Here is an 18,246-nt window from a genome sequence, read left to right on the forward strand (position 1 = left end):
AGCCCTAGACACTCTGGGACACTCCCTCCGCGCTGGACACTGCAGCTGCTGCTCCTCCCTGGCCCAGGCTCCCAGGGCCCGGAGCCGCTGCATCTCATGGGAGCAGGCTGTCACCAGAGTGCTGGCTCGGATCCAGATGAAGACAGGCGGCGAGCTTCTGAGTGCAGGCTGAGGGAAATTTGGGCTCCCCCTGCTCCCTCTCTATACAATCGGATTTTCACACCTAAACAGCTGTTGGCTATGTACACCGGTCCACCCTTCATTCTCCCTGAATAACATGACTCAAGAAGGAGATGATCCTTTCAAAGGAACTTTTACTCACAGCCATTAGAAAGTACGCCATTCTACCAGTGTCCATGGGGAGAATTTAGGTCACGGAATGAGTTTTCCAGCAATAATCTAGTTAGAAAGGAAAATACTACTTTGCAAATAATGCTTTAAAATCTACTAATTTTACTTTTTAAAAGAAATGTTATCATTCAGTCCCATAAATCATCTGTGCTTACCTCACATAATATTGCCACTAATGGCCACTGTTGCCACTTCACCAGAAACCTTCTTCATCTAAGAAAACGTGTTTCCCACGCATGAATGCAGATGCTCTGGACAAGGAGAAAACCTCACACATCTGGTTTTCTAAACAACAGTCATTACTCTCAGGGTGGAAAATAATGTGAAGTCACTCAGCTGGAACCTCACATTCAGCATATTTTAATGTCATTTCCCTTTGCCGTCTACTTCCAACACTAGTTTTTAGTGATTATCCATGAAAGTAGAGATGAGCTTCCACTGTGGCCTGCGTGTGGTAGAAGTGTGTGGAGGGGTGGCGGGGTGGAGTCCAGACACTCAGAATCAGGTGTGCCGAGTGGGCTGGTGTCCACAGTAGTGAAAGGAACACTGCGTGCACAACACTCTGTCTGTCCCAGGACAGAAGATCAATGAGCTCTACTGTAACGACAGCTGGTTCTCTGGGGGGAACATTCCCAGTTAGAGGATTTGCCTCTCTCTGACTGGCATGAGTATTAGCCAGGCAGCTGGGATGTAAGAGCCAGGGCACGTGTCTCACAGAGCTGCACAGAGCCAGGCTGTTCCAGCAACACTGAATACCTCGCAAGGTGATGAGTAGCATGGGAAACCTGGCCAAACCGCTTTCCGAAGGACAGATTCTCAGTTACAGTATTTCTCAGGCCTCTGTCTTTGCTTTGTGACATATGGAACATTCTCACAACTGAACTCAAGTAGACGGCAACATTTATCATGTCCACAGAGGTTTTTTAAAAACATGCATATACTCATCAACCTTGGGATGGCTCATAACACATCATCAGGTTGGCAAACATTTGGCTCCATAGATGTTCCCTATTTCCCAGTCTTCAGCTACATGAGCTCACGGTCATGACCTGGTTGCTCTAGAGCCACTGAGTGCTTTCAGTTTCCCCAGCCATCCGGAAGAGCGGAGGCTGTGCACACCCAAGAGCAAATCGTATAGTTCTTGAGCTCCAGGACTCTAGCCACTGTGTTAAGCATTTGAGGCCAGCATTCCTAGGCTGTTTATGCATTTCATACTGATTAGTAATTCCTGGAATCCAGCTTCTTCACACAAGGTGATTAATGGTGCAGGAATGATGATCCTGGGGCGCCAACAGCTCGTTTTCCCTACTTGGATTAACTTAAAAAGAAGTTACTTTTTCATTCAGGGATGTGACCTAATTCTCTTTATCATTTAATAAAACGACTATGTAAAAAAAAATAATAATAAAGTATGTAGAACCTAATATAAAATGTATAGGAAGAGCTGAAGGAATTATATTTCATATTTAAGTCTTCACCTGCTACAGTCACTGAGGAGACTCACTCAGTCCAGCCTCAGGACTGAGGAGACTCCACTTCCCTGGACCTCTGCTCCTTGTCTGGCTCATATGCTGCATTAGGACCTTCAAGGGAGTCAGCCTTTCTCCTGCAGACACAGCCCTTGGTTTCCGGGGCCTCTGGGGCCGTGGCTCTCACAGACCCCAGCAGTCTTCCTTTCTGGCCATGCAGGCTGCCCGCCTTTGCTTTGCCCAACATACAGAAACTTCCAGAAAGAACACCCTTGCCAGAGGAGGACTCACATCAGAACTGTGAACTGCCTATTTTTTTTTTTTTTTTAATAAGACAGTTCTCTTGAGCCTAGATGGCATTTACATTTCAATTGTGTATGTCATACCGCGGTTCATGCTTCAGTTTATCCTGCAACTGGGAGGCCTCCCTTAGGAGGCACGCTCTTCTTTCTGTAAAAGGAACCAGACCAGAGCTTAGGATCGTGCAGCGTTTTGTCTTTGCTCTGTGGTGGCAGTTGTTCTGTCACTCTGAAAGGAGCACCTATGCGAAGTAAAAATTCACACGTACAGATGGGTGCTTGGAAAAAGGCCTCTCCCTGCCTGGTCCTACCTCCCAGAGCTGACCACAGCTGCACAGGCCTCCCAAGTGCATAACGAAGCTTGGAACCTCACAAGTAAGTTTCTTCCCTAATGGCCTCCTGACTTTCACCAGATTTGCCCTGGTTTCCTAAGCCTTTGGGCTGATAACTGTGTGTATGGGCCTTATTTATTCTTTCGCGGACCCACATTCATTCTTGGGAAACGCTCAGTGACAATTATGGAGACCACAGCCCAGAGCCCTCCTGGACAGGATCAGCAGGCAGACTCTTGGCCAGGGGACAGAGGACTGTGTAAATGACTCTAATTCCCATGATACTAATAGATTATATTTTCAGGGTCTGTCTTCAGTGGCCCATTCTTTTGTCTGTAGGAGATAATGGTTTTTAGAAAAGAACCTATCTGGATGTAACAATGAAGGTTACATTGACAAGAACGACAAATGGCTCGTTTATAAAAGTGTTGCTGGTTGTATGAATGTATCAATTCTGGCTAAGCTCGCAGTAAAGAATTTGAGGGACGACTGCTGGTGGAGGAGTTGCCTGTTGATTGCTGAGTGAGGTCTCGAATAAGAGCTACATGTGCCTTGTTGAGGTCTGGGCAGCTACTGCATCATTCTGGAATTCCCTTGCCTCTGTCAAGAGGCCTAAACAAACAGGATTGGATACCATTGCCTCTATTTTGTAACTGGTGTTTTGTGGGTTAACCCATAGCAGCAGGTCAATATGTCTGTTCCAGCTTTCGATTAAGCCTGTCTCCAAAGTTACTGGCTCTGATGCAAGCAAAGTAGTTGGTAGAGGTTTAGCTCTTTGGTGGAGCTGTGATTTCACCTGATGAAATCTTAGAAATCTTAGGCAAGAACAATTTTGAATAATAGCTGGCATTGCGTCACAAAGACCTTGATACATTACCTCACCTACAAACTTCCATTCATTTTCTACTAATAATACTTATTAGTAGAAAATAATACTTGAATATGAGACTTGGATAGATAGTAGACTTGGATAGCAGTCTGATGGACCGAAGACCAATTCTGAACCTGTTAAAAAGTTTGACATATTATAGCACATTGTAAGTCTCACTCAAGAGAGCTGAGCTAGGCGAGGCTGTAATGCCGCTAGGCAGAGGAGAGGGAAATCACTGGAGGCTTTTTATCCTGCAGCTTTGCTAGAAAATCAGCCAGCTGATCTCTGAAAAGCCAGATTTTTTAGTTGAAACTGACCTACATTCAACAAATGTACAAGCTAAAAGTTTGCATGGCTAGGCCCCAGCACAAAAGATTCAGAAAGCCCCATGTCCAAGAAGACTTGCATCATAAAGATGTCTAAATGGACCAGAGTCTTAATTTGATTCTCGATTTGGGTCATCTTTTTACCCAAAAGGTAGCCCAGCAAGGGGTACCACCAGGGGAAAAAAATAAGAGAAGTTAACTTTTAGATATTCTCTCAGGATGACTCACTACAATTATTTCCCTTGATATGGGAAATGGAATTAGCTTCCTGGGGTTTGGATGCCTTCTGCAAGGTAAAGTTGAAAAAAAGAAGAAGACTTGGCAGGGTATAATGTCAGAATTTGAATATTCCTGGCGTGGTTTGTTGGCCTTGGAACGGGATGACGTGGACTGGGAGCTCACTTCCTTGACAGTGGGACCTTGGCTCTCAGCCACTCCAAGCCATAGTTCCTCCTCTGTAAAATGGGGAACATAGCGTATGTACTCAAGATTGATGTGACATATAAACAAGGTCATGTTGGTGAATAATTTAGTATATCCCTGGCCATAGGAAAACCTACACTATTAGTAATGATTGTCACTGTTTTTTTGCATGTGTGTGAAAGTCATTAGGAAAATAATGCCCATCTGGCTCATTCTGAGTCTTCAGAAATGTTGACACGGACATCCACTTTTGCTGTTGTGCACTAATGGCAGGAGCTGGCCTGGTTTCCTGCTGTGCCACATGCTGCTCTTGGGAAATGATGATGACAGGTACCAATAGCACTGAGCTGGGCTCTCTTGCTCCCTTTGGCTGCCTTCGCTCCAAAGCAATTCTGGGCTCATTCCATGATGATTTATATTATCCTGGTTTACTAGAGCACTACTTTGATTACTCTGACACAAATGTGCACAAATCATTAAGGCTTGAATTTTATTGAATTCAATATCTGTTAAAGCCAAAAAGTACTTTCTTCCAGAGAAACCAAGTTAGCAATTTGCAAGAGGACTGTAAGATTCTGATTCTAATGTTGTGTGGTGTATGGGCTAAGAACAGCATAGGCTGATACCAAATGTAACCTGGCATTCATAGAAAAGTATTGATTACATACAGGAATATATTATATGGTTTTCTGCTTTCTCTTCAGTGAAAATCAAATGACTACTCCAAAGACTGGATCAAAATTGTTAACATTATTTTCTGCTTGAAATACTCTTGACTCAAAAAGCAGTGATTTTTAATTTAAAACCCAAAGATGAAACTCTTAAATCTCCCATAAAATATATGTGATTAATCAGCAAACAAATTCTATATGAAGACGTGTATTTCTGAAAAGATTGTTGTGATACCTCTTATCACTCAACTGCACTTATATCATTTTTAGATTTTTTTTTTTTTTCTTTTGAAACAAGGTTTTGCTCTGTCACCTAGACTGGATTGTAGTACTGTGATCATAGCTCACCATAAGCTTGAACTGCTGGGCTCAAGCAATCCTCTCATTTCAGCCTCCTGAGTATTTGGGACTACAGGCAAAAGCCACAATGCCCAGCTAATTTTTAGGTACTTTTGATGTGGAGTTTAAAAAACTGTTCTGTGTTTGTTACAGCTTCACATATATGGCGAGCATCTCTTTGAGTATAGTAGTAATTCATTTCTATTCAGATGGTTGGTAAGAATGTGTAAGACTCATAGATGGTTCCCTATCTACTGAGTTCTTCAAATGTTGACTGAATTGTACTCTTAATGCCTTTTGTCCCAAAAGTGAAAATTGTACCCTGTGAGAAAAATCAAAGAGCAGTAAATACGAACAGACAGGCCTTTCTACTCCATCGTAGCTGGGCACAGTGGCTCATGCCTATAATCCCAACATTTTCTGAGGCTGAGGCAGGTGGATCACTTGAGGCCAGAGTTTGAGACCAGCCTGGGCAACATGATAAAACCTTGTCTCTACAAAAAATATAAAAATTAGCTGGACATGGCGGCACACGCCTATCGTCCCAGCTGCTTGAGAGGCTGAGGTGGGAGGACTGCTTAAGCCTAGGAGGTTGAGACTACAGTGAGCCGTGATCATGCCACTGCATTCTAGCCTGGGTGACAGAACAAGACCTTGTCTCAAAAAAAAAAAAAAAATACTCCACTGTGTTAATATTATAACTACTTAATTAAATGCTGGGGACAACTATGGAAATCTCCATAATAAATCTGCTCGTATTAAAAAATTTCTCTTTTTTAACATAACTTTATTTAAAAAACGTGTGTGTGTGTGTATATAATTTTAGGTTCAGGGGGTACATGTGCAAGTTTATTATGTGGGTATATTGCATGATGCTGAGGCGTGGGCTTCTAATGATTCCCGTCACCTAAGCAGTGAACATAGTACCCAGTAGGTAGTTTTTCAACCGTTGCCCCTCTTCCCCATCCCCTTTTGGAATCCCCGGTGTCTGTTGTTCCCACCTCTGTGTCCAAGTATACCCAATGTTTGGTTCCCACATATAAGTGAGAACATGCGGTATTTGGTTTTATGTTCCTGTGTTAATTTGCTTAGGATAATGGCCTCCAGCTGCATCCATATTGCTGCAAAAGCCATGATTTCATTCTTTTTTGTGGCTGTGCAATTTTATTTGAATACAAACATACATCCAAAGTGTCTTAAATCCTTCCCATACATGTTGAATCATTTTTGTATATGTTTAGTGGATCAAGTAGATGGTTTTAAAAGCATGACTGCAGAGTGAGGCCAGTGTGTGCAGAACCTGAAGGAGGGGTCCCCAGTGTACTTGCTGACCCAGGCAGGAGAGATTTATCAGGTTTGGGGGATGAGGAATTCTGAGAGGGTGAGGCTCTGTTTTTCCATAGTAGAGCTTATCTACATCCAGTGGGACTTAGAGATCTTTTATAACTCCTGCTTCATAAATACACCAAAAAAAAAAAAAAAAAAAAAAAAAGAATGCCCTGAGACCACCCTGAGAGCTTGTGATGTACTTTCAGTGCTGATTGGAAGAGACGGGTTCACAACACTTTTATTATCAAGGTACCATAATTGATTCAGCATGTTTCATTCATTTGGCCAAACCTTTCTGATATAATGCCCTTGCTGAAATGTACTAAGATAGAAATCATGGCTTTAAAATTTGACTTCAAAGGGCTGGGCAGGTTTTAGAACATAGACGCTATTTTAAGTTAGGCATAAGCATATTAGTAATAAAAATCCACTCTTCGTTTACCAGACACATTTGGATGCTTGACATGAGCCAAAGATTGTGCCAAATACTGGAAATGTGAGGGTGGGTCTGGCTTGTCCCTTTCCGAGGGGCAGAAAAGTGGGGGCTGGCAGTTCCACCTCAAGAGACCACAATAAAGCCTTCATGAACAGGTTACGCATTTCACCTTTGGCTTTAATTATTAAACATCAAAATATTTAATAATTAAATCCACCCACCCACAATGGCCATGTGTGTCATATCTATGACCTTTTAGTAACTGCGAGTCAGAGTCTGATCACCCTGTGTTCATAGGAGTCGCTGACCTTTATTAATTCTCCTCTAGTCCGACAGCTAGCATTAGAGTGACAGCATCTATGTAGGTGTGTGGAGAGGTCTTGCCATATCTGCACCCTCATGACAGTGTTGTCAGCCCAACTCTGTGTTCTAGACATCTAAAGTCACACAGTGACTGGCAGCCCTGGCCTCAGGGTTCCCTGTGGCCTCCTGCAGTCTCCTTGGAGCCCAGAGCACCTCTGCAGCAGGTTCCCACAGCCCCAGCCCAGGTTCCAGCCTCCGAACATAGCTGCCAGGTCGCCAGGACAGCCTTCCTTCCACCTTCGTCCTGATCAAACAGGCCCCCAGTCTCAGGCCCAGGAGACCGATGGCAGCAACAGGGACCCCTGGCTCCCCAACTAACTGCAGACCCCCCACCCACCCTGTACCCACTGCCAACAGCACCTGGGAAACAGCCCCCACAATACCTTGATAGCCAGATCCTCTCCTCTTCGGACCTAAAAACTATGCTTAAAGGAGGTGGTGGAGCCTGACTTAGTGTTCCCACAGGTGGTGGAAAACCAGCAACTGTTCAGTGCCTTCAAGGCCTTGCTTGAGGACTTCCGCGCGGAGCTGCGGGAGGACGAGCGTGCCCGACTGCGGCTGCAGCAGCAATATGCCAACGACAAGGCAGCCTGGGACGTGGAGTGGGCCATGCTCAAGTGCCGCCTGGAACAGGTACCACCCTCCGGGTCTTTCTCCATCCTGACCATGTGTCTCTACTGTCCACGATATGTGGGGTGTCGGGGGCACAGAGAGATTCAGAACTATGGGCTCCTTGTACAGGAAAAATGAGAGGAGTGGCACTTACGTCTCCTCTTGAAGTGCAGAGGCCCCATTTTCCCGATGTTCCCTCTCCCAAGTGTGCAGGACGGCCTCCACCACGCAGCAGTTTCAGAGCAGCATGGATTCTCCCATATAGCTCCATCAGAGGATGGCCAGGCTGAAACTGTCATCACACTGAACTGACATAACTCTAGGCAGGAGCAAAGCAAAAGGAGATTGTGGTTTAGTTGTCTCTGAAAAAGGTAAATGCATCCTCTCAGTGAGATTTTTCAAAATATCAAAAAGAACTTGGAGACCTTCCGCTGCATGCCCAAGAATTCTAATCAATTTTAATCTCCTTATTTATACCAAAGGAAACTGAGGCCCAGAAGAAACAGCTCATCTCAGATCACAGAGCCCTTTAGCACTAGGGCAGGAAGAGAGCCCACGTTCCCTGCCTCTACCACACACCACAGAGGGAGGTCCCCTCTGAGGCCTTATACCGCAGCCATAGGAACTAAGATCAGACATGACAAGAAGCATCCTTTCCTAAGGGTTTCTTCCTTGGAAACCATTGAAAGTCATGTGACTTCCTACACAGCATCTGCTGCTGAGAGTGTCTCTCAAGGTTTCTTCCAATCCCTTGATCATGAGGAGGGAGGGAAGATCCGTATATCCTTGGTAATCTATTTCCTAGGCTCTATTTTGAGGCAAACCATAAAGTAAGTAAAATTTTATAGGAATTGGCCTGGTCATGAAAGGAAAAAATTGCCTGGAAAGGAGACCCCTGTCACACAGTCTTGATAAAAGGTGAAAATGGCTTGATGTGTCAAAACAAACAAACAAACAGAAAATCCATCTCTCCTGGTACCCACAAGTCCCCCTTCACTTCCGCCTGGCCCCAGCAAGCAGTGGTGGTGGGCTGACAGCCCTGGGCGGGGCAGGGGCTGGGGCATGGGCACAGCTTTCCAGGCTTGGGCATCAAGTGAGGGAGCAGCTGGCCTGGTTGTGGCCCCTCCCTGATGCCTGCAGGGGATTTGACCTAGATGTTCCATTTATCTTAGTCCCCAACCGGCAGCGTCAGCAGCGGAGGAGAAACGACCTAGGACATTCTCTAATGAGCTGCCTTTAAACCTATTTAAAAAATATGTTTATCGGGGGAGCTAAATGTTTTCAAAGCCCAAACTGTAGCTAAAGAAGGGAGGTCTAATCTTTGATGCAAGCCAGTTTCAAAATATTTCATCTTTGTTTTATAGGAACGTAGTATCCACCCACAGGTTTGCTACAAATAAACCTTCAGGGAGAGTCCCTAAATACCAAAAAATAAAGCTCGAACTTCAAACCCAAAAGCCAGCTGGTAATAGGTAAAGAGTTTATCTCTGTCCAAATCATTTAGGAAGTTTCTTATACATTTGCAGCCCAGGAAGCAATGAATATGGGATGATGCTAATCTATTTGTAATAATCCCATATTTATCCTCTTCTACTTAAATACAAAACAGTTTAATTCTGCTACAAGTTAATACCTTCTTTCATTAGAGCCCATGTTGACGACACTTCCCAAGTCCATGATTCTTTCAGCAGACTCCTAAGTCAGACCTTGTTCTAAACGTTGAAGATCCAGCAACAAATCAGATGTTCCTTGAAGGGGTTCTCAGGGCAGTGGGGGGACCCAGACAAGTGCTGTTATTTATAGCAGCATGGAAAGTGCCCCACCAGGCTTGCACATAGGACTCTCGGGACAGAAGCATGCAAGGCACATACCTTGGCTTGAGAATTCAGAGAAGGCTGTGAAAGTCCCGTTGAGAAAAATCTCAAAGGATGGATAAGAACTGGCATCTGGAAAAGGAGAGAAAGGAACTTTCAGGCAAAAAGAGAGTATCAAGAAGAAAGAAGCATGGCTCATTTAAGAAGCTGAAGTAGGAGAGGAAAGAAAAGTATTTAAGGAATTGATGCTTTAATCCTGATTTTATTGTGAAAGTTTAGATTCCCTTTTTCAAAAGATTATTCTGCCTTGAAGATAGAGAATGGATTAGCAACCATTGCAATTGAATGGATTAACCTGGGGTTAATGGTCTGTAGACTGAAATCAGGGAATTGCCGAACTAGAATAGGAAAGAGATGCGTCTTTATGGTCACTAACTTTCCACTAAAATTTAGCATGTCTTTCAGTTATAAATAGGCAACAAGCCCAACAGAAATCACAGATCTTTTGAAAGGAAATGAAAGAATAAAAAGGAATGAAAGAATAAAAAGTAATCACACATCTTTCCATTTCCCATGACAATTGTTGTAGATATCCCAGAATTAACATTGAGAAGGGGAATTGTGGCTTCACCAGGCTGCCACCCGGGTTGAGGAACCCTGAGTTGCAGAGACTGGAGGTGAGAGGGGTGACTCTGAAATAAAGCAGCAGCAGTAGAGAAGGAGTGGAAGGCACACACCTGAAAACAGAGCAAGCAGTGAGCGACCGGTCCTGGCGGCCGGTTCATGAGACATTGGAGCAACAAGCACCTCGCATGGCTCTCAGGTGTCCAGTGTGGGTGCCTGGGCAGTGGGCCATCACCAAGACAAGAACGTAGAGAGAGAACCAGTTGGGATGGAAAGGGAACAAGTTGGATTTGAGGTGTGTGTCATTACAGGCACTGGGACTTAAAAAGGGCTGGGCAGAAGGCGTATATACCTGAGCATGAATAAGGAGGTGGGAGGCAGGGCCATGGAGGACTCCCCAGGACTGTGCACAGAATGAGAGGAGCTCATAGAAGGAACCAAAATATTCATTTTCAAAAAGTTTGTAGAGAGAGAAGAGATTGCAAAGGAGCAGCCAGATAAATTTGTGAAAATCCAGAGCAAATGCTGTCTCAGAAGCCAAAGGGAGGGACACCATGGCGTTCCAAGTGGAGTTCAGAAGTGTCAGATGCTTTGAAGAGGACAGGACAGATGAGGGATAAAAAGTTTTGTTGAACTTGGCAGTGAGGAGGTCACTGGAAAACTTGACAAGAACACTTGCCGTCGGGATGTGGGGCAGAAGCACTGTGCGCTGTACTGAGGGAAAGAAGTGAGTTTGGCGGTGGAGGGAAAAGAAAGAGCACAGACAGTGCACTGACAGGAGCCGCAGGGTCACGGGGAGTCTGCTCCAGCGAGACCTGACAGTGGAGGGCTGTCGACACGAGGTCCCTACGTAGGTGGGGGGACTGGGCTCTAAGCGTAGACCCTGGCCACAAGAGGCCTGAGAAGTGTGGACACTGAGGAGCTTGTGGGCAGAAGGAATGTGCCTTGACAAAGCAGGCTAGCAGAGGTGAGGTGGGGCCCGGGAAGGGGTATGCTGCGTGAGGAGATTCTACAGAGAGGATGCGTTGGTGGCTGGAAGCATCTACAGGTGGGCAGATGTACCTATATGGGGCTCAGCGGCCTGTCACTCTGGGTTATGTGGACTTCTGGCAGCTGTTATGAACTGGGATTTTGTGGTGCCTGGTGCTTTTCTGGTAGTCTCCTGGTTAACACTGGAGGTTTCTCCCCTCTTTTGTTTCTGCATTCTTTCTACTTAAAAAGAGTTCTATTTTCCCCAGATTTACATTTTATAAATGATTGATCAAGAAGCATCACCCCTGACCTGCATCCGTGGCTGTCATCTGCTTCCTCAGACCTTTCCCTTCCCTAGTCACCTCTGTTTCGTCTCCAAGAAGGCCTGAGTTCCACTGAGATTCAGGGACAAAACTGTGTTCTCCCCACTTCATGAAGGGTTTGCCTTTATTCCAGAGGTGAGATTCAGTATTAGCTCTCGCCCACTGAGTCCCTTGTGGGCAAGAACTTTCTGTTCAACTGAGCACACCATCAGCAACCTGATTGTCTTAGTCCGTTACTGTTGCTATAAAGGAATACCTGAGGCTGGGTAATTTATTTAAAAATAAGGGTTTTTTTGGCTCACAGTTCTGCAAACTGCACGAGAAGCATAGTGCCAACATCTGCTGCTGGAAAGGGCCAGGCCGCTTCCACTCACAGCGAAAGGCAAAGGGGAGCGGTGATGTGTGCAGATCACGTGGCAAGAAAGGAAGTGCAGGTGGGCGGAGGTGCCAGGCTCTTTTAAACAACCAGCTCTTAAGGAAATAGTAGAGGGAGACTTACTCACTCCCTGGCCCAAGGCATGAATCTATTCATGAAGAGTCCACCCCCATGACCCAGACACCTCCCACTAGGCCCCACCTACATTGAGGATCACATTTCCACTTGAAGTTTGGGAGACAAACATCTAAACTACAGCATTGATACAGACATCTTTCTAAATATAATAATACTGGCTGATTTCAGTCATTAATCTTTTTTTAAAAAAATATGATCTCATAAAAGTTGAAAGAATCTGTTTAGACATGGGTAATCAACTATTAATTATTTTAGTGGGTCTTTAAGTAACTTATTTTAAGAAAGTGAATTGAACTCTACATACGAATAATGGTTACTGACTTACCACATCCCTTATGCAAGTCCTTAAAGCACCGAGCTGCCATTTCTTCACAAATAAACTGGGAATGAGGATACCTGTACTTACAGGACTGCAATAAAGACCAAATGAGGCAATCTATGTGAAAGGCCTTTCTTTAAAAAGTATACAGTTTGTTAGAATTGTGCACTTAATAAAATATAAAAGATTGCTTATGAGGGTAAAAGCAAGGCAGTGAACAGCAGGCTGTTGTGCAGTTGTAGCGTTTGCCCTAGGGCTTATAATATACGTATTTAATTAATCAGAGTCTACCCTGAAATCGTGTAAGACTACTCCTCATGCTGTCTGAGGCAATTACAGCAGTATATTCTCAGTTCCTTGCCATTCTCTGTGCTACTGCTGTCATAGTTTACTTCTGCATAGTCCATAAACACACAGCACATTGTAACAATTTTTGCTTTAGATAATCAAATATGAAAAAAGCAATTAAAATGGAAATAATAAGTTTTATCTTTACATATATGTCATTTCCAGTGTTCATTTCTGTATAGATCAATGTGCCTGTTGGTATATTCCTTCTGTCTAAAGAACTTCCTTTTTCATTTCCTGAAGTGCAGGTCTGTTGGCAATTTTTTTTGTTGTTTTTTTTCTTTCTTTTTTTTTTTTTTTTTTTTTTCCAGTTTTCATTGTTTGAAAAGTGTTTTCCTCCATTTTTGGAAGATACCGTTTCTAGGTACAGAATTCTATTTAGGTTGAGATCTTTTTTGTTGCAGCACTTTAGATGCCACTCTGTCATCTTCTGACTTGCAAAGTTTCTGATGAGAAATCTCCGTGAATTCTCGTCTTTGTGCCTCTATGATGTGTGTCATTTTTCTTTGTCTTTAAGGTTTTCTCATTGGTTTTCATAAGTTCGAATATGTAAGATGTAGGATCTTATTTGGTTTTGATATTTAACCTCCTGGGTATTTGACAAATATTTGTTGAAAACTATTGGCTTCCGTCACTGTCCCATCCCTAGGTTCCATATAGGAGCTAAGGATACAGGGATGGACATGGTACCTGACCTCAAGGAGTTAACACAGAAGTACAGGCAAGAGATGGTGGTGACTTAGACTAGGAAAGTGGAGCAGGGAAACTGGCCATGGGAAGCTCAGTTTACTCACTGTTTAACGTTCTGTGTGGCTATCTGTGTTAAATGCTATTCACTAGGACTTTAAAAATAAAATTTATTTATACTGAGGATTGGTCAAAGCTTGGTTTAAACATGTTTCCAGGGATCACTTGTAAATGTGCTGAGACTTCAACCTTGAATGCAAGACTTGTCACAGCGGAAATTCCTGTCTTTTCTCCTTGACAGCTGGAAGAGAAGACTGAGAACAAGTTGGGAGAACTAGGCTCCTCCACTGAGAGCAAGGGGGCCTTGAAGAAGGAGAGAGAGGTGCACCAGCAGCTCCTGGCTGACAGTCACAGCCTGGTCATGGACCTGCGCTGGCAGATCCATCACAGCGAGAAGAACTGGAACCGGGAAAAGGTGGAACTTCTTGACCGCCTGGACAGAGATCGGCAAGAGTGGGAGCGGCAGAAAAAGGAACTCTTGTGGAGGATAGAGGAGGTAAGGAGGCACCCCAGGCCCTGGAGCATAGGCACAGAGTGCAAAGTACTCAGTGGAGCCAGAAAGCCAAAGCACTAGGCTGCTTTCTGGTCCTTATAGCATCAGGATGCATGGGCTTCCAAAGGAAGAGAGAGAAATACTAGAATTGCTTGTGCTGGAGACCTAGTTTTATATCTCTCCATGACACAGTTTATAGGTAACTTTCCTATGTGTACATGTGGTGGTGGCTGAGCAGGGTGGCTGGGGATTGTGGGAGGTGGGAGATAACTTTTTAAAGGAATTTAAAGACAACACTAGAAAGAGGTTATTTCAGGTCTTATTCAGTGATTTCTGCTGAAAGCAAACTATAACTTTTAAGTTTGCCACTAAAGATGTGGTCACAGTGACTGCTTCAACTTGAATAGAATTGTTATTAGAAAAGAAATTGCTGAATTCAGTTGGAAGTCAGGCTGTTTGCTGGTGAGTGTGCCTGCTGTGGATACTGCTGAGCTGTGATTAGACGGACCGTAGTCAAGAGAGGTAGCTGGTAGCTCATCATCTTAAGCTAAACAAACAATTTAGAAACTCAGATGAATTTGGGAAGGAGTAGGGGTAGTCATTTTTCTGCCAACATAACCATTGTCTGCATTGCATCAAACTTAGAATGGTTTGCATAGTTGCAGTAGTTCCTGAGTGATACACAAATTAAATTGATGAAGATTTGGAATTCTTTCCTGGCTGGATTTTTACATAGTATACATTTTGTTTATTTCAGCCAGTCACACTTATAAATTTATGAGGTCTCAAGGAAATGTATTAATCAGTAAGAAATTGAGCTCAGGAAAAATAACCTCATTACTCTATTTTAAGTACCCCAGAGCCTTTTGAGAAATGTGCTTTATTACCCACAGAGATGGTGCCTGTGTTATGCAGGTATAATGACAAAGGTGAGTATATGCATATGTTGCATAGGCAGGGAGGCAGAATGAACTAAATGGTAAAAGACACCAAGAGCCTTTGGCTTGGAAACCACTGAGAAGAATAAAATACACTGTAGGTGAGCTATGATCACCACTGCATTCCAGCCTGGGTGGCAGAGTGAGGCCCCGTCCCTAAAAAAATAAAAAGAGGGAAGTACACTGCAGATAGAAAAGCTGAGACTCTTTCTAGGTTTGACCACTCACACAAATGAGTCGCCTTACTAATCTTTGGTACAGCTCCATTTCAGTCTTGCCCAAATCCTATCAGGAGGAATGTGGCCATTTCCTTTTTGGCTTGGACATGCAGCACTTGTGAAGAGTCTCCCGTATGAAATCTCTGTGTCTGTGCTCTATTGCTAGGTGGAAATTTTAGGGATAGAAGTGGCATATATTCTTTTAAAATGGCCACTAATTTGTTATATCCAACTTTAGTTGACCAGTGTCAAGTAACTACAGCAACTTGCTGCCAGGGAGCTTCATTCTTGGCCTGCGCTCTAGGGCCACGCACTTGTTACGTTCCTCCTGTACCCCAGTGAGGCCATCATGAACCCTGCCATGGCTCCTTTAGGGTGCCCTTTGCCTGTCAGCCATGGTGGCTTGTTGGACTTTTCACAGGCTTCATTTGTTTAGAAAGTCATACCTTGTATATAAATTAAGCAAATCTTTTACATTTTTAATTTTTACTTTTGGGAATGAAGAATTTCTAATAAAGGAAAAATTGGTAAAACATGGTGATACTCAGCTTTCAAAAAGTCAGTGACTTAAAGATGAGCCACGGCCTCGTTTTGAGACTACATTTTGGAAAGGTGGTAGTGGTCAGGAGCTGACCTCTAATTCCAAGTTACCAGTATTGAAATTGTTCTGCCAAACTGGCAGCCTCAGAACGCAGTCCTCGAGATGGACGTCTTTGAGCATCATGGATCTGAAACACGTGAGTTTCGGGCATGCAGCTGTTCCTGAAATCTGTGTGATGGATCCCACAGATTTTGTACAATGATTTCACTGCTGTTTTTAGAAAAGGATTGGTTACAAATGAACTGATGCCTCAGACATGCAACTGTGGCTTTCAAAAATAAATATGGCCTTTCCCCCAAAATATTCAACATTTTTTAAAAAAAATTTTTAAATCTTAGTGCCCCATCCTGAAAATGAGGTAAAGCAATTATAGGCATTATCTAAACTTCCTGAAAAGAGGGAATGGGTTCAAGTGTGTATGGGTGTATATAGAATTTGTTCATTTATCAGTTATTGGGTTGCTCGTTCATTTAACTTTTAGCTACGTATTCCATAGATGAATGAGAAATGTAACTGAACATTCTTCACAATGTATACTCTCAACATTTGACTACTTGGTAGCCATATAATATAACCTTGACTCTGATAACCTAATACAGACGGTGAAAGAAGTAACACTAAATCCATTTTCCACTTTGAGAACACATGCTTCATACTTGTCTGGTGTCATTAAATTCCTACATAATTTCTGCACCACATGAGGCATGTTATGTGATGTGGGAATGTGGCTAAGGTCATATAATACATTTTATCTAACTTATCAGTGTCTCTTGTCTCAATCCAAGTTTGATTGCAGGGTGGGGGCAGGAGACTTCTATGAAGTCACACTACATTTCTCCTTAGAATGGTAGAGTTCCCAGTTAATATGCAGATGATGTAGGACTTGCTGTTAGATTTGCTGTACTTACCAAGCTAAAAACTGTCATCCATTCATTTTCCTTCCAGTAACTTTCTTAAATCAGCTGCCATTCTTTTAAAACCTGTTTACAGAGTGACCTTTTTTCTTTCTGCCAGTCTGGGTAAGGTGACATCTTGAGGGTTTATTGTTTCCTATATTAAAATAAAAATATTTAAAATTTTCTACTTGCATTAAAAGTTGTTCTACTGCAAAATTGCAAGTAGGTGCTGATGCTGGCTGAAATGACTGCTATAGGAAACCCTACCCTTCTAAGGACCTGTTCTATTTCAGCACCCCAGAGGCATCTTAGCAGCAGATATCTCCAGCCACAACCACTGCAGTTCATTTTTAGGAAACCTAACACTTAGCAGCTTGAGTACAAGTTGCTCCTGGCTGCCTGGGTTTATTTTTGAAATCCCACTTGACTGAGTTAGAAGGTGCTTGTTCATAGCTCTCCTCTTGAGTCATTCTTTTCCCCCCTCACTCACACCTCAGTGCACATTTGCAGCTTCAAATGGGATTCTTGCATTTTAATTTCTTGCCCAAAATAGCTTAGGGATGATCATGTGTTGAAACTAAATTATGCCGACATGCCTTAAATGAACATATAAAAAGCCTTCCTCTTTTTTTTTTTTTTTTTTTTTTTTTTTTTTTTTTTTAAAGAAGGCAGTTAGCATCTTTAAGAAAACTGCAAAGAACTGTGTCATCATCAGAGAGGAGGAGAAGAGAGCAGAGGGGCAGAGCTAAAATGTGGAGTTTTGGGGTTTTGCTGGTTCCCTGATTTGCCAATGAACTGCCTCAGATGCTAATATGTAAGCCTTGGCTGCTTCAGTCTCCATCTTTCCCAAAGATAAAGATAAATCTCTGTTCCGCCACCTTAGAAATTACTAACAATGAGCAAACATCCTTTTGTCTTTACTCTCTCATATGGCTTTCTTCCTGACTTTACAGAAACCATATTTACATGCAACTTGTGGATGAATGCTCAAATCAGGACACAGAGATGCAGTTTGTTGTGATTCTTTAAAAAAAAAAAAACAAAAAACGAATTGATCTGCATTCAAGGCAGTTTTAGAATTTCTGGCACCATCTCAGTGCTTGAGGACTTTAAATCTTTATTTGGCTACTCCTTCAGGTCAAATCCAAATGTCACTTTTATCATTCAGATATTTACTTATTCAAAATCGCAGTCAATCCGGTAGTGTGAGCTTGTCATCCAATAAAGGCCCCACTAAAGATTCATAGGTAAAAATAGCTTTGGGTCTCAGTTGTGCTTTCTGTGCCTGTTTTAGAAAGGGAAGCAATGAGGCGGGCTCAGGAGAGTGGAGTGGAAGCTGGTGAGGGCTCCTCTGGGGAGGGAGGCCGTGCACCCTGCCAGCCATTTGTCTGCCTGCCTCAGCAGTTCCTTGTGATTTCACGTGGGCTTCCTTCCTGAACCACCTCCACAAGATCTTCATCTAGTGCTGCAAAAGGGCCCAGAAAGGCCTAATGCCATTACGTGGACTGGGCCCCCACCAGACAGCACGACTCCTGTGAGCCCACGTGCACAACCCACCTTACAAATAAGGAAACCAAGCTCAGGGGAGTCGGGAACTTTGCACCTGCCTCTGAACTAG

At 43.4% G+C, this 18,246-nt stretch overlaps 1 protein-coding gene across 10 annotated transcripts in view; it reads left to right on the forward strand.

The window, feature by feature from the left end:
• Window positions 1-18,246, forward strand: part of MTCL1 (microtubule crosslinking factor 1) — a 135,260-nt gene that overhangs the window by 102,735 nt on the left and 14,279 nt on the right. For 9 of the 10 annotated variants that reach the window (XM_010335570.3, XM_010335568.3, XM_074383766.1 and 6 more), the window contains 2 exons: window positions 7,675-7,842; window positions 13,724-13,978. In XM_010335570.3, the coding sequence (XP_010333872.3) occupies window positions 7,675-7,842; window positions 13,724-13,978 (423 nt within the window). The remainder of the gene's footprint in view (window positions 1-7,674; window positions 7,843-13,723; window positions 13,979-18,246) is intronic. The other variant, XM_039463783.2, reaches the window with a different exon arrangement.

The sequence above is a fragment of the Saimiri boliviensis genome, chromosome 13, assembly GCF_048565385.1.
Source record: "Saimiri boliviensis isolate mSaiBol1 chromosome 13, mSaiBol1.pri, whole genome shotgun sequence".
NCBI lineage: Eukaryota > Metazoa > Chordata > Mammalia > Primates > Cebidae > Saimiri > Saimiri boliviensis.